Raw genomic sequence first — 24,535 nt, forward strand, 5'->3', positions numbered from 1 at the left:
CTTTAATTTTAGAGTTTAATGTAAGTGCAGTTAACCCAATTCTAACAACCATTTAGCAGCAGCCCCCACAACCCAAGTATGTTCCAGTTATATTTAAATATGTTTTCCTATTTATTTTAGTAGATTACTATTTTCATCTATGTAAGTACCAACAAGAAGAAAACATTTAAACAAACCCTCATTCATATTTACACAATCTCAACAATAAAAGAAATGAGACAAGTTGCATCACCGCAGAGATAATTATTAAAGCTTATAAACTGCAGTTTTAATCCATTTAAATGAGCTCTGGGTGTAACTCCAGCATCAGTAGCAGTAATGCTAGTAAATCTACTGAATAAAAACATTAGTTTTAGAAAATGGAAATAAACGGTTTTGTTTTCTTTCCTATTTTAGTGAAATACTTTGTTTTACGTTGTAAAATTAAAGGAAAACTCAGAGAAGTAGTTATACAGTGTTTTAAATGAGAGTTTTAGCTGTTTAGCTCCATTCAGCTCCATGCATTGAGGACTCCCTCGCGGGCTCCCTCTAGCGGTGATGGGATATACTGTGATATAGCGGGGGAGGGGGCGGGGCTCTACATAACCCGGATGACGCTGAGCTTCCGGGGTCTGTAGCTGGAGAGGAGGAAGAGCAGGATCAGCTGAACTACAGAAGGTACGGAGAAGTTTCTCTCTCTCTCTCTCTCTCTCCATCACGCTGTTCTACATTCACTCCTACACCCACACCACCTTCAGCACCTTCAGCATGTGCAGCATTTACACCACCAGCACTGGATCTTCTCCTAGCTCTGCTCAGCAGTCTGACTCTGACCCTCAGACACAGGAGGGGGGTTTGAGTAGGGGGTCGCGGAGCTGGGGATGGGGGGGCTTTACAGATCATACACAGGATAACGGAACCTCACACTCCTGCCCCCCCTCCCCCACATCACTAACACACACCTGAGATAAATCAGTTCTGTGGAAATTCCTTTTTAAGTTTGTGTGATCAGTCTCTACACATTTCTTAGTTACACTAATTTAGTTTAGTTTAGTTAATTTACTTTACTTAATCCGTTTCCACCACAACAGTTGCTGGTAAGTCATGTGACTCTCCCGTCAAAATAAAAGTCCACTTGTAAAATATTAAATGTAAGAATGAAAGATTTAGTGATTATAGTGAGGAAAAGTTCAGGCAAGAAGAGGAATTTCACAAGTAACATTTATTAGCTTACTGATTTAACAGAAAACTTGCTATTTCACTGTAATAACAAACACAAATATTAGCAAATTACAACATCTTTAGCCCCGCTGTTTTTAAGAAATCCCAGTTAAACCATTACTGTGGAATACAGTCTCCAGCTGCTCTTTTGCTGATACTTTAATAATGATGATAATAATAATAATAATTACAAAAACATGAATTTGATAATAATAATAAGAAGAAGAATCACACTTTGAGCAACTTGACAAAAATACACAAACATTTATGTAAGAGGTTAAAAAGACTACAAAAATAATTGAAAAAGAACTACATCAAATAATATGAATTCTTACAAATTGTTATAATTGTGTTAACCTTTAGTAAACAAAAGAGAGTCTTATGTTTTACACTCCTGTTGGAGGTTGGTTGATGTGTTGTAACAGTAAAAAGGTCATTATTTTGCTGTGATTTTATTTTGAACTACAATTCCCTGCACCAACAAGACAACTGCATGTTTTTTTTATTAATTATCCCTCCGCACCCCCCGTAGCTCCAGAGGAACTTGAATGCAGCTCCGTGAAAAAGTGCTGTTTTAAGCAAATATAAGGATTTTTGAGAAAAATTACTGGCAAAATGAGGTCTTATATCAGTTCTAGTCACTCTTCTGTGCATTTTTAGCGGGTATTGAAGCATATTTTGCCTAATAATTAATTATTTCTGCCCCGGTCGGGTTATCGGATCAACATTTCCAAAAAGCACATCTTGAACTCAGGAGCGCATATCACTGTTAGCCTGAAGCCAGTGTGGTGGAAAATAATGAACTGTTATCAGGAGTTGTAAAAAAAAAAAATCAGGTTTGTGAAGCATTGATTTGGATTAATGTATTTGGTTAATGTGTGGAAACTTTTATAAATTGGTTTAAAGGAAAAAGCTTTGGACATCATCTGTCGTGATGAAGAACAAATCAAGCATCGGCAATGTGATTCGAACCAATGTGTGTTGTTTTTTCGGCACACGCCTCAAAGCTTCAGATTAAAGGGTAACATCACTCACTTAGAATGACTTAGAATCTCTTTAGTTAATTGACCTGCTTTTATTTTAATATTCAATGGCATTTTTCTTTGTGTTTTCCAGAAATTAAAATATTTTCCTGAAATTCATCACCAACAACCAGGATATTTAACTAAGAGCAAAGTTAAACTGCTGAAAGAGGTGAAGCACAAGCCGTCCTGAAGAATCTCCAGAACACGCAGAAATTGTTTGCTACATTTAAAAGACAAATGAAGCCAAGTCCCGACATGGAGAAACATCAGCACTCTGTCAAGAGTTTTACTAAACAGAGTAATCTCAAAAAACACCAGCGCATTCACACAGGAGAGAAACCACATCACTGCTCAGACTGTGGAAAGAGTTTTAATCAACAGAGTAATCTCAAAAGTCACCAGCGCATTCACACAGGAGAGAAACCACATCACTGCTCAGACTGTGGGAAGAGTTTTAATCAACAGAGTGATCTCAAAAAACACCAGCGCATTCACACAGGAGAGAAACCGTATTACTGCTCAGACTGTGGGAAGAGTTTTAATCAACAGAGTAATCTCAAAAGTCACCAGCGCATTCACACAGGAGAGAAACCGTATCACTGCTCAGACTGTGGGAAGATTTTTACTACCCAGAGTGATCTCAAACAACATCAGCGCATTCACACAGGAGAGAAACCGTATTACTGCTCAGACTGTGGGAAGAGTTTTAATCAACAGAGTAATCTCAAAAGTCACCAGCGCATTCACACAGGAGAGAAACCATATCACTGCTCAGACTGTGGGAAGATTTTTACTACCCAGAGTGATCTCAAACAACATCAGCGCATTCACACAGGAGAGAAACCATATCACTGCTCAGACTGTAGGAAGAGTTTTATTACACAGAGTAAACTTAAAATACATCAGCGCATTCACACAGGAGAGAAACCTTATTACTGCTCAGACTGTGGGAAGAGCTTTAATCGACTGGAGACTGTCAAACGGCATCAGCGCATTCACACAGGAGAGAAACCGCATCACTGCTCGGACTGTGGGAAGAGTTTTACTGAACAGAGTGCTCTCAAAAAACACCAGCGCATTCACACAGGAGAGAAACTGTATCACTGCTCAGACTGTGGGAAAAGTTTTAATCAACAGAGTAATCTCAAAATACACCAGCGCATTCACACAGGAGAGAAACCGTATCACTGCTCAGACTGTGGGAAGAGTTTTACTAAACAGAGTAATCTCAAAAGTCACCAGCGCATTCACACAGGAGAGAAACCGTATCACTGCTCAGACTGTGGGAAGAGTTTTAATCAACAGAGTCATCTCAAAAAACACCAGCGCATTCACACAGGAGAGAAAAATGTCCCAAATTTGTCCCATGGCAATTAAAAGCTCAAATCATAAATTCCACCAGAAACAAATATGAGCTGTATTTAACAATGGATTTTACAGGTTCAGCAAAACTATTCTTATCCATGGATGATGTGTATAGAATTCCATGTTATGTTTGTATGTCTTGTAAGTTTGAATATTCCAGGACATTCTTTGAGACAGAGCTCAGTTTTTAGGTTAGTTACTGTTGCGCAGTAAGGTTACAGGCTCATTCACTCCCTCTGCTGGTGTTCTTGTTTGTCTATGGTTCAGTCCAATTAAAAATCTGTTACTATAGAGGGATATAGAGGGATATTTGGTTGTGTTGTATTACTCAAGTTTTATACTCTCTTATCTTTTCCTTATTGAATATTAAATGTTGCTTATGGTTTTTTTAATCTCCAAAGTTACTAAGAATATCCAAATAATGTAGTTTCTTAATTGTTTTTATCCAGTACAAACTATTATCTTTGTATTACTTCACCTCTATATTTACCCATGTGTGTTTTAATAAACGGCTTTTATATTGCAGATCTCCAGTCTCATTGTGTTTTCTCAACACATGTTTGACATGAAACCTATAGGCCTGAGATTGTCATATCCAGTTATATTAAGACTATGGTTTGTGTTTTTTTTCTCCTAAATCTCTTGTAATGTAACTATGCATAACCAGTCATATTAAGACTATGCTTGAAGTGCAAACAGAGACAGAACATGATTTAAGCACAGTACAGTCTTGTTGGTCACTCTGTTACCGTCTGTCACTCTGTTAAAAGTAGCAGAAGCATCTTCTATGCCAGGAGTATTTAATTAGAATTCAGAATGATCCAGTTATACAAAATTCCTCGCCTGTCTCTCTGTCGCACTCGGCGTGACTTTAGTTTTCGTCCGTTCTCGTTTTTCCGCCCATTCTCGCCCAGGCTCACTATCTCCTTATAAAGGCGTTTTTTCACGGCCATGTCCCAATTCAACAGCCGGAGCAGCGGGACCGCGACCCTGACAACACGGGTTCGATCCCGCGTGAGGAGCGGTGTGTTTATTTATTTATTTTTTCCACGTCTGCACAGATCTGATTGACTGAAGAGAGTGGTTGGTGATATTACCTCACACGTGATTGGTCTGTGATTTACTGCGCCGCAAAGCGTGTATACAATTAAATCCTTCTCAATAGGTTTGGGTCCGGACCCGGACCACGGTCCGCCCGTGACCTCTGTTCTATGCAAATTCCCCGAATTTTCCTCTTCTGCTCACTGCTCAACCACCAAACTCGCTGCTACTGTGTTGCCAGTTGCCAGTGTTGTATCTTAAAAAGTCCACACTAAACTGTGAGAGGTTTAAGCTTGACGAGAAATATCGTCACATCTTAATCTCGTGAGATCTCGTGCCACGATACAGGATTTGCTATTTTACTGACCAAATGTATAAACAAAGCATTTCCTGTTTTACTGTCTATTGTTATTGTTAGCTAGCCTAGCTAAATGTACAAATGTAGCATTTGCTGTTTTAATGACTATTATTATTGTTTGCTAGCTAGCTAAATGTTCAAATATGCAGTTTGCTGATTTACTGAACATTATTATTGGTAGCTAGCCTAGCTAAATGTATAAATGTAGCATTTGCCGTTTTACTGACTTTTATTATTGGTAGCTAGCCTAACTAAATGTCCAAACAACAGTGTTTGCTGTTTTACTGACCATTATTATTGGTAGTTAGCCTAGCTAAATGTACAAACAAAGCAGTTTAACAGTGTTTTACGGCCGGTATTTATTTATTTTTTTATTTCTTGCATATTTTTTTTCTTAAATGTAATTTGTATTCTCTTTCAAGCATTCATTCGGTATCTCAGTATGGGATACGCCACTCTCGCATATTCCTCATGTAGCCCCGGCTAATATATATATATATATATATATAGCACCTTTAGATTTTACAACTGTGAGATAAAACAGATAATACAAATAAAACTGATATAAACTACAAAGTGAAATATACAAGTTAGTGGAAAATTAACACTACATATACATATAATACAGAATAAGATACAGAAATAATTTTAACTATACATGCAGAAAAAATATGTAATAAAGTAAAAAATAAAGTAAAGTAATGCTTAATCTTCCTTTGTTAATTTTGATTTATGTGGTAACTAATATGCGGAAGGAAGAAAAGCTTGCGCATTTACTAACAATTCCCTACTTTACCACATGATGCCACTAATTCCCGCTCTCTCCGCACACTTTTGAAGGCATACGCATGCCTTAAACCTTGCTTAAATGTACGCTCATTTTCACACCAAGTATTTCTTTATAAATCACAATTCTTGCGTGAGATGTTGCTTACGCACATTTCTGCCCTATTTTTATGCGTACGCACTCTTTATAAATGAGGCCCCTGCTCTTTATGAGGCTTTGATTCAGCAGTAGATTCTCTCCTGTCAGATTCCTGTCAACATTAGCCTGTTAGCAGCTAACAGAGTTAGCAGTGAATTAGCTCTCTTTCTCTTATACTGTTTAATAAACTGAGAAAAGCACGAATAATTTATGGGTACATTTATGAGATTAAACTAATTCAGATTTAATTAGTATAATTAAAGGCTGATTTTTGGTAAGTTAGGAAAAAGCTGAATTAGCTAGCTTCCTAGTGTTGGCTAAGCTAGCTACTGAATGTACCCAAAGTTTCCCCACTAAACATTAGACGTCTTATGGACGTGCAGATCATGTCTATATTGCGTCGGTCGGTCCAAGACCAATTCTGTACGTCTACACGACGTGCAAACTAGGTCCGCTATTTGGACGTCTAACTATGACCCCACTTGGACGTCAATATGCAGTTAAACATTTGAACGTCGGACTAGGTCACTTTTTTGGACGTCATGGGGACGTCTTATACAGGTGCAGGAAATTAACATTATTTAAGAATATATTTATTTTTAAATGTATGTCAAAATTGTTGTTATCAATATTGTTAATCACTATGAATATAGATTATTTATGATTAAGCATCATTTATTTCTAATTATTTATTTGAGTATTATATTTTTTATCTATTTAATTAATTAACGAATGTAGGTATTTATTTACGTATGTTTTTATTTTTATTTGGAAATGCAATTTATGTGGAAAATTGTTACGTTGATTTCAACCAGTCAACGCCACTCTGATTTGCTGAGACCGCACGTCATCATATAAACTCCACTCTGATATGCCGAGGCAAAACACGCTCAACATTTTTTGGCTGCTGCAGTAGCTCAGCTCAGCTCAGCTCATTCAGTTCAGTTCAGCTCAGCTCCGCTCCGGACCGGACTCAGCTGCCAAGCTATAAGGTAAGACGATATGTATAAGTTAATGTATTTGTAGTGTTAGTTGTTTTAGCTCTGTGGTCTTAACCTGAACCTGCTGGCGTTGCCTCTCTTCCCAGGCAGTTAGCTAACTAGCTAGCTAGCTAACGATAGCTAAACAGTGGCCATAGTTAAAATGGAATTGGAATTACTTTTGAGAACGACCGTAATGCAAATAATATTTAATGTAACCGAAGCTTTAACGTAGAAGCATTGTCCGGTCATTAAGTCAATGCACTAACCAGAGCTAGGCTGATAAGCCAATCTAAGCTAAATCAAAGAACCGTCTTTGGCTAAATTCGCTAAGCTAGCGTTAAGTTATATAAGTTTGTGGCACCCACAATTAACCTAGGCAACTGGGGGCAATATCAAGTGCATTTTGAATAGCCTGAAGAAGTAAGTTTATGTTAATATTACATAAATAAGGCAATTTAAAATAGTTTGTTGTGGGAAAACATTTATTAAAATAGCTTAATATGATGTGTGAGAATTAAAACGGCACGATAATTCTGGTCAGGTGTTAAATGTGTATTCCCGCCTTTAGCTTAGCGTTAGCTTAGCGTTAGCTAAGCCATAGCATGAAGAAGTAAGTTTATGTTAATATTACATAAATAAGGCAATTTAAAATAGTTTGTTGTGGGAAAAAATTAATTAAAATAGCTTAATATGATGTGTGAGAATTAAAACAGCACGATAATTCTCGTCAGGTGTTAAATGTGTATTCCCGCCGTTAGCTTAGCGTTAGCTAAGCCATAGTGTGAAGAAGTAAGTTTATGTGAATATTACATAAATAAGGCAATTTAAAATAGTTTGTTGTGGGACAAAAATAAATGGCCATCTTCAACATTTTCTGAGATTTCTAATTTGTCTTTTTCTACTTGTGCAGATGGAGTCATGAAATGTGACGGGACAGCCACCGAGGACTTCATACTTCGGAGCATCTCAAACATGCACCACAAAGACGTGGAGGACACACCGCTGTCTCTCAGGACCTAGAATCTTAATGAAAGTATAATGATGTTAAGGGAAGGTGTAATGGAAAGGTGTAATGTAAAGTTGTAATGGTGTTAAGGGAAGGTGTAGTGGAAAGGTGTGATAGTGTTGAGGGAAGGTGTAATGTTAAAGGTGTGATAGTGTTGAGGGAAGGTGTAATAGTGTTGAGGGAAGGGGTAATGTTAAAGGTGTAATAGTGTTAAGGGAAGGTATAATATTGTTAAGGGAAGGTGTAATGCAGGGGTCTCAAACTCATTTTTGACGAGGGCCACATTGACATATTGGCTGTCCTCTGAGGGCCAGATGTAACTTATAAATATAAGAAAATGTAACCAGATGTAATATAAAATGAATGTAATTACTCCTTAATGTTAAATAACTCTCAATATACTATTTATTCAATCAAATATTACAGTTGCATGGAAAAATGTTTGCTTGTTGCTCTATTAACATAAATCCTTTTAATTTGTCATGTTATGAAATCCAAAAACTCCATCAATCAAGAACCAAACTATTCAAGTGAATAGAAATTACATCAAGTACAAGTTATATTAACTTTGATCAAAACGTTTGATACTGAAATAAGGCTTAATAAATATAAAATCAAAAATTGTGAGCTGTGACAGATTTAGCATTTCCTCAGATTTAGCAGTTCCTCATCCAACCACTAGTCGGAGCTGCAGCTGCAGCACCACAAGCCCGCAGTCTTTGCTTAGTCAGAGCTACAGCCCAGCCACGGGCTACAGGACTCAGCTGAGCCTGTCTGGAGCGTTTTGAAAATTTTTAAGTTCTTCTGTGTATGAAATAAAATAACCCCACTAACCGGATAATACAGCTCTCTACAGTTCATCTTTCAGCCCAAGCAGCTAACAGCAGCAGTTTAGAGCAGCGTCACGCAGTCACTGCTGGGATTACATTATAAACAGGTCAGTTAGCGCGCTGCTAACCTCAGGATGTTTATAACTACGGAGTTTAGTGGACACACCACGGCAGCAAGGTTAGACTGTTGAAGGCTACTGAAGACTACTAAAGCAGGCAACGCAAGTTAAGATAAAATATGAAAACGAACATAATAAAGCATAAATAATTAAATTGAATTGCGGGCCAGATGTATGTTTATTTTGTTAACCCGTGAGGGGCCGTATGAAACCGCGTGGGCCGGTACTTTGAGACCCCTGGTGTAATGTAAAGGTGTAATAGTGTTGAGGGAAGGTATAATATTGTTAAGGGAAGGTGTAATGTTAAAGGTGTAATAGTTTTGAGGGAAGGTGTAATAGTGTTGAGGGAAGGTGTAATGTTAAAGGTGTAATAGTGTTGAGGGAAGGTATAATATTGTTAAGGGAAGGTGTAATGTAAAGCTGTAATAGTTTTAAGGGAAGGTAAATGTTTAGTGAAATTGTTATGGTGTGAATCTAAGGTGTATGTTATGTTGATGTAAAATAAAGGCATTAACCCCAAATGAGATTTACTCATTATGTTTATTATTATATTAATGTTTCCCCAAACAGAAAGGGTCAATTTAAAATCAACAGTGGTAAGATGGGGGTAATTAATTTATCCCTTGCTTTTACTGGTTCTTTGCAGGTTGACATGTTTTGAAAAAAGTGAGAGGGTTGAAATGCAATTTATTTGTAAAGCATATTGTGTATAACTAACGTGCATAACTAGTTCCAGAAGGTTGTGAACCTGTTCCAGTAATTGTTTGGCTTAGCTTTGTATGCGTTTCCAGTTAACTGCTGAAGCTGGAACAATGGAACAGTTGCCACCGTCTGAAATGGCACTACAGTTATGCAGGGAGCCTCAAAGTAGTTGGGCTATAAAACGTATACATGTAAATTTCACGTAGAAAAGACGTCCACAACGACTTAATTTAAACTAGAATTAGCCCTTATCCGGAGGTCTGGGGGACGTCAATACTGGACGTGCAGAAGACGTCAGAAAAAAGACGTCGTCTGGCGTCACAGTCTGCACCTTCAGGAGACCAAAATTGGACGTGCAAAAATGACCTAGAAAAGACGTCGTTTCAACGTCTCTTTGTTTAGTGGGTCTGAGGAGAAAGAGCATTTATTTTCTGTTTTCTGTGACCTAGAAAGGTTTTTAAACGGTTTGGAGGAACTAATTGCCACCATTCTAACAATTCTACAAATTACTATCTGTTTTAAGCTAATTTGCCTCAGTAAGAGTAAATTATCCTCAAATTTTACCTCAGTTTATTTAATTGTTAGCGTTTACTAGCTAACAGATTTAACGTTTATTTACACAGTTCTTAAACTTAAATTTAGTTGTTTTTTTAAAACATTACTCACACCTTCACTGTTTCTTATAATTCATATATTCTTTTCTCTACAGTGTACAAATCAGTGAGTCTTGGTGAATGTTTCTGTTCTTATTATGGTAAATAGGGCCTGCAGAGATTTAATAGAAGAATCTGTTCTTTAGAACATAATGTTTTATATCATTATTAGAAGCACAAACACACCTGAGATTATTTATATTTATTTATATTTTACAATTACTGTTACAAAGAGCCAAGAGTTGGCCCAAAGACTTCAGGAGCTAAATAGCTCCTCCACTGAGTCCCACCCACAGTGCCTGCAACCCTCATGCTTCCGCTTGTTTAGCCAATCAGAGCGATGCTGAGACTGAGGGGCCTCAGTTGGGGGCTTGCATACCACAGATAGAGAGGACTTCTGTAGAGGAACAGTGGAGATAGTGGACGGTGTGCAGCTTAGTAAAGTTTTGTGGGATTACCGAGGACATTTAATTCTTGTGTGCATTCAGATACCTGTAAGTACCTACACTGCTGTTTATTCATAAAGTGTAGATAACTATTACTTTCCAAGTTGTAGGTGTACTTTCAAGGAGTTACATGCTATGCTAACTGATCAGCTCTTTGTATAGCTCTGTATAGCTTCTAGCTGTTTCTGATCTGCCTATTATTATTACCAGATAACACCTCATAGAAGTGTGTATCTTTGTTTAGGTGTTAGTGTTGTAAATTGTAGTCAGTGATGTGTTTCAAGTAGTTCAAGTATCCCTTTTATATCTGTTGTTTCAGAATCACACACTCACACAGTCGGATTGCATTCATCTATTCTGTATATACCACAACTCCTCTGCTGCAGTAAATACTGTTTTCAGAGTACATCATCTCCAGCATTTTAATCAGATGCACCACAGTGGCTTCTACATGGTTTAATACCAGCTAGCTCTTCTTAACAATTACAATACGATTTTAAAATTGTCCTGTTGAAAATATTTATCATTGGTTCGTTTATTGTATCTATCAGAAGCAGACTGTATCTGCCCAATATCATTTATTTTACTCCAATATTCAATACACAGAGTGCCTTATTAATATGATGGCAATGTTGAATCAGAATTTTCACAGTAATATATGTTTACAGAAATAGAGGGTCAGGTGGACGGGTGCTTGTGTTACAGAGTGAACAGGGTGGATTTAACACAAAACTGCTTCACAAGACTCAGTGCTAGATAGTGTAAATGAAGCATCAGGCTGGAGGATTAACACATCAGTTCAGATATAATAAAGAAGACATTGTTTAACTGTTTAATGCGTCTGAATATGTATTTAATTGGTAAATAAAATGATGTAGTAGATGCTTTGAACAGAACAGAAGTATTGGGGATAAATCAATAAGGATCATTATTCTGAATACGGTTTATATTTCATTTGATTTTATTTTTTTGGTCAAATGGTGAAAATGTTAGCTACAATAAGTGCATTTATAATTATAATAATCTTACCACAAAAAATTATATATGTATAAAAGGACGGGACTTTTATTGTGATGTTAGTTCTATCTCCGGTAAATCTTAGTGTTGCCTGATTCAATTACCTGTTCTAGAAACGGAGCTGACCACGTTTAGTATGCTCCGAGTTAAAGTTAGAAACTTACCTTCAGCCAAGTTCGTCTTAGAAAGAAATATATTTTTTCTTATAATGTTACTTTTATCAAAGAGTTATGTCTCCTGAGTCAGAATACATTAAAAAAGTCCCAGCGCAAAACTGTATTACCCAGCAACACTAGTTTTAGTACAGTCAAACCTCTGAAATCTACATATTTATACTATTCGCCTAGTATTAAACATGCTGGCAGTGGCTAAAGAAATGTATTTTTCTCCATAATGCTTCTTTAATTAAACATTAAATCATGTCGTTAGACATATCTGTATATGTTTAACAAAATATTTAAAATACTGGTAATATTTATAATAAATGTACATCAATTAACCATGCTTAAAACAGTTACAAACATTGTAAAATGCCTAAACTTTTTAAATGACAAATGTTTAAACATTCTTTATTATTAAAATTCCTTAAACTATTGGCTCAGATCATAAGTAATTAACAGGATATACTTCATTTTTACTTCATAATGCCAAATATTTCTCAACCAAAATGTTAGTTTCTTCTATTCTGTTTCTTCTCAGTTTTTTCCATTCTTTAAGTATATAAATTCCCTAAAATTCCTTCGGGATAAATAAAATAAAGTATCTATCTATAATGCTTGTTACGGTGGGTGACCCAGGCAGGTAGACGAGGAGACGGACGCAAGTGCAGGTAAGGGCAAAACAAATAATAATTTATTAAATAAATAACAAAGATAAACAAAGAAACAAGTAAACACGTAACAAAGATAATAAACCAAAATAAACGAGGGGGACTAGAGAACATAAACAAACTAGAGAAAATAATAATGATAAACAAACAGGGAATATATACAAGGAGCACAACAGGCACAAGAACAGACAAAACAGGGCTGTGATGTCATGTAGATGCATGAAATAAGTCTTCGCTGATACTGTTCTTTGTATATAAGAAAATCTATTACAGAAAAAATAATAATTAGTACGAAGAACAGCATCATCAACAAGCACCCAGGTTTGCTTGGAGAGAGTTGTTTTCTCAAATCTGATCTGTAGCTCTCTGGCTTGAATTGCTGAAGTCCAGCCTTTTATGTTTGAAAACACCTCACATCTGGAAACACTTAACGTACGCTCCTATAGCGCACATACATAAGTTAGTCTGACTCAATGTATGGGAGGGGAAAGAAGTGTTCCCCTTTCTAATGTGTTTAAGTTAGAGCCTAACTCCATCTGTTCCCTGTGGTCCAGAGGCCATTCTGTGTGGAAAATATATAGAATAATAGTGAATAACCCTGCTTAATGGTAAATAACCCTGCTTGCAAATATGTATGCTCAAATATACGTCAATATAATCTTTGGAGTTTAAAGATGTTAAGAAGGTGTGCAAAGCGATTCCTTTAGCATTGATTCAGTTAATCAAACAAGTCATTTTATATTCAAAGGTGACTGTTTCGATGCCCACATTAAAAGTGAACGACTGTAATTTAGTTGACTCCAAGTGTAATAATAAGACTATCAATGATGATTTGAAACAGAAGATTTACTATGAATATAATGGAGCTTCTTTCAAGAAACTTCCTAATAATAAGAATATAAATATGACTTTTGCTTATTCCAAATTTGTAAACTGGCCCATATCTCCTAAAGTGAAGGAGACTCATTTCAAAATTATAAATATGATTTATCCTGTAGCCCTGTTTCTTGAAAAAATATTCAAATTTGATGTTGAATTATGTACTTTTTGTAAGTCAGTAAATGAATCTCTGGAGCATTAGTTTTTTTCATGTCAATATTCACACACTTTTTGGATGGACATCAGAAATTGGATTAATATCAAACTTAATATTCCTTATTTTGAGGTGGAGGACATTTTGTTTTATATGAAAAACTTAAGTTCAGCTTTCTCTGATGCCAGCAAAATACCACATTCACTGCAGTAACTGAAAGGGAAATAAGCCCTCTTTCCCCAGTTTCATTAATGAATTTAAGTCATATTATTCTTCATTAAGTAAATTAAGAAAATGGAAAACTGCTAGTATCATCTCACACCAGATCTCTAGTAAGCTTTTGTCTAAGATTATCATTTTATTACGTTGCTCCTCTAGTCTGTATGTTTGTGTATGCTCCCCCTAGCTTCTAAATTGTAGCTGTGATCCTCTACAAGAGTTTGTACTATTGTATATTGTTGTGTTTTGTATGTTGCTAAAAACAAAAACAAAAAAAAATCGGCGCTGTGAGATCGCTGATCAAGCTTAACTTCCGTTTTCTGAATTCTAGATAGACTGATAGATGTTTAAACTAATTATAATTCGAAAAAAATCTGTTTAATGTATAAGCCTATGGTGTTTTTATTTATTTTTACATATACCAAGTCTGTAAACTACTTCACATTTCACATTTCTGTAATCTAGATAGACTGGGAGATAAATTACAAACAAAATACAAACATCAACCAGAAAATAATTTGTAATTAATAACAATTGATAATTATTAATAATTGTCTTTGTTCTGGAGCAGTTGATTTATAAACTGTGCGTTTTACACTGTGTCAATTTAGTATTAACAGGTGTATAAGACATTTTAGAAATTTTATTAGTTTAGCATTATAGCAAAGCTATTTGGGTTATACCCATCTTATGGGGGGTGGTCTTTGACCAGTTGTAGTATTTCTCAAGCTAACAAATATTTTTTTTTTTTCTTAAAATACACAGCACATTATTATAAATAACAGCTGTCTGCGCCTGGTTTTGCTGGACCTGAAATTCTGCATGGTACATTTTATCAGTGTCATGGTGAGCACAGAATGCAGACACGTGCAGATTAGGGCTGGACCCGAATATTCGGGTATTCGGATATTCGTTGGTTGAGTAGGTATTCGGTTTTTAATTTTGGTATTCGGATATTCGTTTTTTTTCTCCTTTCCAGAGTTCCACCTCACTCTAACCACTTCTGTTTTCGCGGGTCCCGTCAGAATATCTTGCGCGCGGGACAGAACTGAACTGTTATTGGCTGGAGCGGGAGTTTAATCCAGACGATGCGGGAGCAAATTAATAAATAGTTAAGAAAACTGTAATAATTGTAAAAAAAAAAAAAAAAAAACCTAAAGAAAACTCTCAACGCGCAGGATGGACCGACACGCACACACCGATGGTGTTTGGACTGGGGTAAGGAACGGGACCACACTATTCAGCGCTGCTGTTTTAATAAATATATAAGTAAATTTGAAGCATTAAATGTAGTTTATTTAATTTATATTAGGAATGTGGGGCGGGAGCGGCAGAAATGTGTATGTGGCGGGCGGGCGCGGGATTAAAAGAAGCAATTCTTTTGCAGCGCGGTAACGAGACAGAAACGCGGGAGCGTGGAAGAGTGGGTTTAAAAATCAGTCTCGCGCAGACCTCTATTATACATGATAAAAAAAATGAAGGCTCTTCGAAACTGATTTATATAATAAAACGTAAGGGGTAATGTGGCAACAGTAGGGGCTAAATCACTTACAAAAAGCCTAGCCTACAAAAATGATGTCTGAACGAATTTCCTCTTATCTAATATAATTTAAAATGGTTTAAAAATATAAAATAATTTCTAAGCAAACGAAATATTTAATATTGAGCTTATAGCCCAAGTGCAAAAATACAAAATCAGTAATACGGCTATGCCCTGCACAATCCTTAAACCGAAATAGACCAAGTACAATAACGTCATTAACAATGACTTTCCTCTACTCTAATATAATTTAACATGGTTTAAAAATATAAAATAATTTCTAAACAAACGAAATATTTAATATTGAGCTTATAGCCCAAGTGCAAAAATACAAAATCAGTAATATGCCCTGCACAATCCTTTAACCGAAATAGACCAAGTACAGTTTACAACGACTGTCCTCTAATATAATTAACAATGTTTAAGAATATAAAATACTTCCTGAACAAACGTTTTTTTTTTGTTTGTTTTTTTAAGCAAATAGCCTAAGTGTGAAAACACAAACAGCAATTTACTGGGCTGGCTTGCGCAGCGGAGAAACCGTGCAGCAGCAGCCTCCTAGCCTGCTTACGCAGCTGATAAGCCGCGGTGTGGGGCAGCAGAAATTCCGGGATGAAAACAGAAAGAAATCTGGGCTAAAAACACAGAAAAAATATGGGGTGAAAACACAAAAATCCGGGATAAAAACACCAAAAATCCGGGGTGAATATGTCTCGTCGGTCAGAGCAAATTGAACATTTTTCAGTGGATTAAAGGGGCCGTGATTTGCTTTTTTATTTTTTTTTTAACCTCTTTTTTTAAAAACGATATTCGAATATTCGCTTCGAATCAGTGCCGAATATCCGGAGCTCAAAAAACGCTATTCGGGCCAGCCCTAGTGCAGATACTGATAAAAACGTGTTTATTATAAAATAAACAGATGTAAGACGTAGTCAATACAGAAAAATGGGTAATCACCAATAACCAGAGCAATGAAGACAAAACCATACCATAAACGAGAGATAGTCCAGAGTCAGAGGTAATCCAAGAGGCAGTAGTGAACACACAGTCCAGGTAATACACAAGCAATCCAATATCAGAGGCAAAGGCAATACCGTATTTTTCGGACACACATATGGGCAGCCCACATCGGGCCATTGGGGATTTGCACATCGGTGCGGTATCGGCCCCACGCCATCGGCCCCATATGGGCAGCCCACATCGGGCCATTGGGGACTTGCACGTTGGTGCGGTATCGGCCCCACGCCATCGGCCCCATACGGGCAGCCCAAATCGGACCAATGGGTATTTGCACATCGGTGCGGTATCAGCCCCACATCATCGGCCCCATATGGGCAGCCCACTTAGGGCCAACGGAGATTTGCTCATCGGAACGGCACCAGCACCATGGCGTCGGCCCATTTCAGGCAGCCCACATTGGGCCAATGGAGATTTGCTCACCAGTATAGCGTCGGCCCCACGGCGTGGGCCCTTTTCAGGCAGCCCACATTTGGCCAGCGAAGATATACTCCTGTATGCAAAATCAACACCAAAGCATTGGCCCATTGGGCCAACAGAGATTTGCAGAGCTCTAACACTAACACACACCCACACACACACACCCACACACATGCCCTCAGTGGAAAACCAATTGTGGCCCCAAATTTTTAGAACTGTGCAATATTGAACAGAACACTTTTCAAGAAAGAAAATTTAAAGCTGTGCTATTGGCACTTTGACATTTTTTGCAACTGGCTGTAAAACAATTATATAAATAACACAATTTAAAGTGTATAGTAAATTAATAAATTTATTACAAAGTATCATGTATGAAATATAAACAACACACAACAATATTTAAGTAAAGTAAATCCCAAATTTATATTTTAGCATGTAGATAAACATGTACTGCATAAATATCTCCATTTGCAAAAACAGTATTTATAATAAACGGTATGATATAAATATCAAACATAATACAAAATAACAAAGAATTATACAACTTAAAAAAAAGATAAATAAATAAATAATAATATATATAATATATATATACACATCAATAAAAATAGCAAATCATATTCTTGAATAAATACTTAAATGCACTAGACTGATGTAGTAGATGAATAATAAACTGATACTATTATTGCTACTGGAACAAAGCCTCTGGGGTGGGTTTCCCAAAAACGATCAACCTTAGCGAATAACGAACGAACTAACGAATGACGTGAGTAAAGAACGAGCCAGTTCTGCGAGTGTTTCCCAAAGAGCTTCGCAACGTGAAAATTAACAAAGGAGGCTAAAGAACGTCTTTGTTGACTCCTCCCCCGAAACAGCGCACTCAATCGATCCACACATATCGATTATTATGCAGTATTTATTCAGTATTACACCCTAAAAATGTAAAAAAGTGTTGTAATCATCAATATTATACATATTTTGAAATTTAAATAAACAAAAGGATGTACTTTGGCATTAATAAAATACTCCTACAGATACATATGACTAAATAAATAAGTCATATGTTTATATATAAATGTTTAATAAACATTAAACTTAAAACTATTATTGTTAATATATTATATTAATAGATATTGTACAAATATTATTAATAGTAATATTGATAATAATATTAATTTATTATTATTATAATTATTAATAATATAAAAATAATATAATAATATAAAAATAATTATTGTTGTGTAAATATATATATACACTGCTCAAAAAAATAAAGGGAACACTCAAATAACACACCCTAGATCTAAATGAATGAAATATTCTCATTGAATACTCTGTTCTGTACAAAGTTGAATGTGCTGACAACAAAATCACACAAAAATCATCAATGGAAATCAAATTTATTAACCAATGGAGGCCTGGATTTGGAGCCACACACAAAATTAAAGTGAAAAAAAACACTACAGGCTGATCCAACTTTAATGTAATGTCCTTAAAACAAGTCAAAATGAGGCTCAGTATTGTGTGTGGCCTCCACGTGCCTGTATGACCTCCCTACAACGCCTGGGCATGCTCCTGATGAGGTGGCGGATGGTCTCCTGAGGGATCTCCTCCCAGACCTGGACTAAAGCATCCGCCAACTCCTGGACAGTCTGTGGTGCAACGTGACGTTGGTGGATGGAGCGAGACATGATGTCCCAGATGTGCTCAATCGGATTCAGGTCTGGGGAACGGGCGGGCCAGTCCATAGCTTCAATGCCTTCATCTTGCAGGAACTGCTGACACACTCCAGCCACATGAGGTCTAGCATTATCCTGCATTAGGAGGAACCCAGGGCCAACCGCACCAGCATATGGTCTCACAAGGGGTCTGAGGATCTCATCTCGGTACCTAATGGCAGTCAGGCTACCTCTGGTGAGCACATGGAGGGCTGTGCGGCCCTCCAAAGAAATGCCACCCCACACCATTACTGACCCACTGCCAAACCGGTCATGCTAAAGGATGTTGCAGGCAGCAGACCGCTCTCCATGGCGTCTCCAGACTCTGTCACGTCTGTCATGTGCTCAGTGTGAACCTGCTTTCATCTGTGAAGAGCACAAGGCGCCAGTGGCGAATTTGCCAATCCTGGTGTTCTCTGGCAAATGCCAAGCGTCCTGCACGGTGTTGGGCTGTGAGCACAACCCCAATCTGTGGACGTCGGGCCCTCATACCATCCTCATGGAGTCGGTTTCTAACCGTTTGTGCAGACACATGCACATTTGTGGCCTCTCCTGGTAGCGCCTCCAGCCTCTGGACACTACGCTGACAGAAACAGCAAACCTTCTTGCCACAGCTCGCATTGATGTGCCATCCTGGATGAGCTGCACTACCTGAGCCACTTGTGTGGGTTGTAGAGTCCGTCTCATGCTACCATGAGTGTGAAAGCACCACCAACATTCAAAACTGACCAAAACATCAGCCAGACAGCATAGGTTCTGAGAAGTGGTCTGTGGTCCCCACCTGCAGAACCACTCCTTTATTGAGTGTGTCTTGCTAATTGCCAATAATTTCCACCTGTTGTCTATTCCATTTGCACAACAGCAGGTGAAATTGATTGTCAATCAGTGTTGCTTCCTAAGTGGACAGTTTAATTTCACAGAAGTTTGATTTACTTGGAGTTATATTGTGTTATTTGAGTGTTCCCTTTAATTTTTTTGAGCAGTGTATATATATATATATATATATATATATATATATATATATATATATATATATATATATATATATATATATATATTTTTTTTTTTTTTTTTTTCTTTTTAATTGAAGGTGATTTGTCCTGTTAAGTGTGTCTGACACACAAAAAACAATAAATGTGTTCTTAAACATCAGCCTCATTTCGTTCCTGTGTGCCTTATTACATTTCAATTAGGTGGGTTGTTAAGTCATCAAATAATGTACCAGGGGTCACATGTGTATGGATTTAGAATGGGACAAAAGAATAGAAGCTTTTATGGTAATATAAAGGTGTCCCAATATTTTCTATATAGTGTAACTGATTGAGGTAGTTCTCTTCAGTCAATTGACCAGCTTTTATTTTAATATACTAAATTATTTCTTTTTTTTCTTTTCAGAAATTAAAATATTATAGGATTTCTCCTGAAATCTATGAAAGAGGTGAAGCACAAGCCATCCTGAAGAATCTCCAGAACACGCAGAAATTGTTTGATACATTTAACAGACAGAGGAAACAGAGCAAAGTCCTGACATGGAGAAACATCAGCACTCTGTCAAGAGTTTCACTAAACAGAGTGATCTCAAAAAACACCAGCGCATTCACACAGGAGATAAACCGTATCACTGCTCAGACTGTGGGAAGAGTTTTACTCAAAAGAATGAGCTCAAAAATCACCAGCGCGTTCACACAGGAGAGAAACCGTATCACTGCTCAGAGTGTGGAAAGAGTTTTAATCAACAGAGTCATCTCAAAATACAACAGCGCATTCACACAGGAGAGAAACCGTATCACTGCTCAGACTGTGGGAAGAGTTTTAATCGACAGTGTACTCTCAAAAATCACCAGCGCATTCACACAGGTGAGAAACCGTATTACTGCTCAGACTGTGGGAAGAATTTTACTGAACAGAGTAATCTCAAAATACACCAGCGCATTCACACAGGAGAGAAACCGTATCACTGCTCAGACTGTGGGAAGAGTTTTACTACACAGAGTAATCTCAAAAATCACCAGCGCATTCACACAGGAGAGAAACCGTATTACTGCTCAGACTGTGGGAAGAGTTTTACTCAACAGAATCATCTCCAAAAACACAAGTGCAGTAACACAGGAGAGAAAACTATCCCAAATTTGTTCCACGGCAATTAAAAGTGCAAATCCTAAGTCTTTCAGACAGAACACCTTATCCTACACTAATGTATTACTCTGTCACTTGGGACACGTTCCACTAGAAACAAACATGAACTGAATTTAACAATCGATTTCACAGGTTCAGCAAAATTATTCTTATCCAGGGATGATGTTTATTGAATTTCATGTTATGTTTTCTTGAATGTTCGATATTCCAGAACATTCTTCGTGAGACAGAGCTCAGTTTTTAGGGTAGTTACAGTAAGAGTTCAGTTCTGAAGAAGGGAATGTCTTTCAAGTACAAACTACGGCATTGCCAGAGCTTGCTCCAGACATTAGATTAGCATTAGATTAACATAGTCTTTAACATTTAGATGTCATAGTTGTTAGGAGTAGAGTAGGATTCTTGCAACGAAATGATTTTGTTGCTGGAACACCCACTACACCCACTTTACCTATTTTTGGTGGCCTAATGTAATTTAATAACTTTCCCCACCTGAACACACACATACCACAAACCCCATCCAGGATGCACTGGAATTAGAATAAAAGCCTTTGATAAGTCTTTTCACAAATCAAACCTAAATTTCAAATGACATATCTCACTTTTTCATCTCTCCAGTCCTCTCAAGAGACCTAAATGCTAGTTGGGTAAACCTTGTACATTTTTTGTCATTCCTCAAGCGAGCACTAATTCAGACAACCGTCAAACTTTGGACTTCTACGACCTTAAATAGTCACCATCTGTGATTGTCTCCCAAATGAGGTGGACCAACAGTGCCATCACCAGGACGAAGACCCGACTGCCATTATAATACTATATAATTCAACTTGCTAAAATCCACAGAAACGCAATCCACAAAGAGTTACTGCAATTTAAGAGTTTATGCTTGGTTATTCCTGCAAAGCATTGAGAAAATAAGACTCGTTTAGTTAAAAGAAATGTTCAAAGCTTTGGATTCCATTCCCAGCCTTGTAAGCTGAAATTCTGTGGTGTAAACTGATCTCTCTCACACCCGTCATAAATTCTGATCAACAGGCTAAGAGCCAGGCGAAGAGAATTTCTCACAAAGCAGAACAAATAAGAATATACATTAACTAAATAAAAAGTTATTTTACAGAATATTTACTAAATAATATGCCACTTATAGTGTATGGGTATAGATGCTGTCCTGATTAAATTTTCATACACAGTCAAGTCTGAATCAACAAGGTTTAACTAGCATTTAATAATTTTGCCTTATTTGGTTATTAGTGGTTTATTATTTTATAGTGTTTGTGTTATCTTTTCAATTATTTAATTGGGTTTAAATATAAACATGACTCTTTATTTCTTTTTTGACAAGGACCATACATTGTTTCTTACTTCAGGATTATCTGGAATGTTACCAACCTATTTGTAGGAAAAATACATAATTTACATTTATTTAGACTCAATTCTAAGATTGTTTTCCTTGAATTTTTCCTCATGAATTGGTACGCTGAATATTGTATTTTGATCCATTGTTTGATTGAGTTTTCTTTTGGTTTGGTCTATTAATAAAAAAAAAATGAAATCTCAGAAATTGCTCCAAAACCAATGAAAACACAGACACGTAGGTTGCTCCTCCCCCAAAGCCCACATAGCCAATGGTAGCCTTAAGGTCCAAACAGATTTAGCCAGAGAGTGACAGACAGAGTAGTGGTGGAGAATAAAAGTGGAGAGTGTCCAGGATTACGGATGGATCCGTTTAGTTCAGTTCAGTCTTGAGTGGTAGTTGAGGAGTTTGGAGTTTAGCTCCTTTAGTTTAGCTTAGCATTTTAGCTTCAGTTTAGCAATAGCTTAGCATTCTTAGTGCTCATTTAACTCATTTAACCTTCTTTAAGCATATTAATACTAGCTTTCTTAGTTAAGACAACTACAGCAGTTTTACGATCTACGAAGCCACGCATTATGCATACAAAGTTTCAGCTGAATAGAGACCGTCAGACTCAACCCAGAAGCCACCAGTCTGGAAGCGACCAGCAAGCCAGCTGAGAGCGAAGCGATTTTCCCGTGGGTTCTGAAGGGGCTCCGTGCTGACACCAGGAAGTCAAACCATCTTGCAGACAGACTCACGTGATTCTTTCTTAGAGTGAAGAAACAGACGACCACGCTACAGACGGACGGCACCAATGCAGGCCCACTTTAACATCTTAGAGTAAGGCAGAGCTGGCAAATTGTTTTGTTAGTCATGGTTTGGTTGAATCCTTTATAAATCTCCCTGTAGTATAGACAACTCCTTTTCAGTTGCTTGGTTGTAAATAAGAACCGGCTTCGTAGACTTAAAATAACTTAGTTCATCCTTTAGAAATCCCCACTTAATAATTTTCATTAATCTGACAAGTTATTCCTTTCTATACCGATATTATAACATGTTTTTATTTTAATTCTCATTTATCTTCATACACTGTGATTTGATATCTAATGGCTACATTTATGACATTTTAATGGATTATTAACTCATATCTGTGTGATTTAATAAAATTCTTTTTATATTACAAAACCTGTAATTTCAGTGTGTTTTCTGGATAACTTGGTTATGAAAATGACTGTTCCTGGTAGAAGAAGACACGCCCCTGAAATGTCATGTGTTGTTAATTAATTGATTTATTAATCTAATTTAATTAATTTAACATCTTAATTAGCACCAGGTATTAAACTGCTGAGCTCACTACATTGAACAGATTTCAATATAGTTTCGCATTCTATACATGTACGAATGCATGAAAACATTCTGTCATTCTGCCAGATTTCTGAAGCTTTTTATAAAAGCACTTCATCAATATCTGCACCCTCCAGTACCACACAATTTTTTTGATGTCCATACAGTCTTAGGACATACAGTTTACAAGACAAACACAGAGGATAGAAAGATAAGAGCATGCTCTGGCTCTCATTTTCTTTACAACCATCTTTATACCACTTTCTAGGAGGGACAGACATTCTAGAAACATCCATACATGTTACAGTCATCTCTTATTTGTGCCTAGTCATAAAAACGTGACCAAAGTGTTGAGTTAATGTTCTAAATTTTAGGGTGTCATGTTCTCTTAGAAAGGAAGTGAAACTAAGATTGAAGGGTAAAGGCTGGAACAGATAATTAAATGTGTGATCACGCAGGACACTGCAAATAAGACATGTTCAAATCATACATTTAGTTTGAGCACAGTGTTAAATCTTACAACACAGTGTTCAATGAAATACATAATTTTAAATGGGTTTATAGTCTCAATTTCCCTCACATATTGTTCTTGATTTATTTCCCTTACTAAATGAAATAATTTAAAAAGTGTTTTTAATGTTTTGTCTGATAAACCCTCATTTCATATAATGGTAGGTTATATCAGACTGTAAATTTGGTTTAATAGATGATAAATGGCTGGCTGACTTTATCAACACTACTATAAACTATGAATCTAAGTATCTAAACTTGCTAATTAGCTAATTAGCCTGAAAATGAACACCAGACCCTTTAAAATAAAATACTATCTATCTGTGGCTTTCTCTGCGTTGCTACTGTGCACTCTCCCTGCTTTACTCTCTTTGGCTCTCGCTACTTTATTATCTGTGGCTTTCTCTGCATTCCTAGTGTGCACTCTTGCTGCTTCACTATCTGTGGCTTTCTCTGCATTCCTAGTGTGCACTCTTGCTGCTTCACTATCTGTGGCTTTTTCTACATTGCTACTGTGCACTCTCTCAGCTTTACTCTCTTTGGCTCTCGCTGCTTTACTATCTGTGGCTTTCTCTGCATTACTACTGTGCACTCTCTCAGCTTTACTCTCTTTGGCTCTCGCTGCTTTACTATCTGTGGCTTTCTCTGCATTACTACTGTGCACTCTCTCAGCTTTACTCTCTTTGGCTCTCGCTACTTTATTATCTGTGGCTTTCTCTGCATTGCTAGTGTGCACTCTCGCTGCTTTACTATCTGTGGTTTTCTC

The 24,535-nt window shown here is 36.9% G+C and overlaps 5 protein-coding genes across 11 annotated transcripts in view; 4 read left to right on the plus strand and 1 right to left on the minus strand.

The window, feature by feature from the left end:
* Positions 1-24,535, plus strand: part of LOC125801236 (zinc finger protein 271-like) — a 356,087-nt gene that overhangs the window by 213,000 nt on the left and 118,552 nt on the right. The window contains exon 1 of one of the 5 annotated variants that reach the window (XM_049477644.1): positions 618-657. The exons of 3 other annotated variants lie outside the window; for them this stretch is intronic. The gene's annotated coding sequence lies outside the window, so the exon portion shown is untranslated. Of the gene's footprint in view, positions 1-617; positions 658-24,535 lie in introns of those variants that run through there. One more of the 5 variants, XM_049477647.1, reaches the window with a different exon arrangement.
* Positions 1-24,535, minus strand: part of LOC125801530 (gastrula zinc finger protein XlCGF49.1-like) — a 207,174-nt gene that overhangs the window by 74,943 nt on the left and 107,696 nt on the right. The window lies entirely within an intron of this gene.
* Positions 2,368-24,535, plus strand: part of LOC125801145 (zinc finger protein 850-like) — a 503,810-nt gene continuing 481,642 nt past the window's right edge. Inside the window, exon 1 of one of the 2 annotated variants that reach the window (XM_049477344.1) lies at positions 2,368-2,394. The gene's annotated coding sequence lies outside the window, so the exon portion shown is untranslated. Of the gene's footprint in view, positions 2,395-10,614; positions 10,702-24,535 lie in introns of those variants that run through there. The other variant, XM_049477340.1, reaches the window with a different exon arrangement.
* On the plus strand, positions 2,388-21,984 carry LOC125801563 (zinc finger protein 271-like). 2 transcript variants are annotated; one of them, XM_049478397.1, is made up of 3 exons: positions 2,388-3,516; positions 5,990-6,003; positions 20,018-21,984. In XM_049478397.1, the coding sequence occupies exons 1-3, from the start codon at positions 2,463-2,465 to the stop codon at positions 20,591-20,593; spliced, it is 1,644 nt and encodes a 547-aa protein (XP_049334354.1). In that variant the 5' UTR covers positions 2,388-2,462; the 3' UTR covers positions 20,594-21,984. The 2 variants fall into 2 exon arrangements, with proteins under 2 accessions (XP_049334354.1, XP_049334355.1); XM_049478398.1 differs by lacking the exon at positions 5,990-6,003 and having other exon boundaries at positions 2,388-3,575; positions 20,141-21,984.
* LOC125801185 (zinc finger protein 271-like) overlaps positions 10,613-24,535 on the plus strand; it is a 253,538-nt gene continuing 239,615 nt past the window's right edge. Inside the window, exon 1 of the mRNA XM_049477497.1 lies at positions 10,613-10,701. The gene's annotated coding sequence lies outside the window, so the exon portion shown is untranslated. The remainder of the gene's footprint in view (positions 10,702-24,535) is intronic.

The sequence above is a fragment of the Astyanax mexicanus genome, chromosome 4 (genome assembly GCF_023375975.1).
Source record: "Astyanax mexicanus isolate ESR-SI-001 chromosome 4, AstMex3_surface, whole genome shotgun sequence".
Lineage (NCBI taxonomy): Eukaryota > Metazoa > Chordata > Actinopteri > Characiformes > Acestrorhamphidae > Astyanax > Astyanax mexicanus.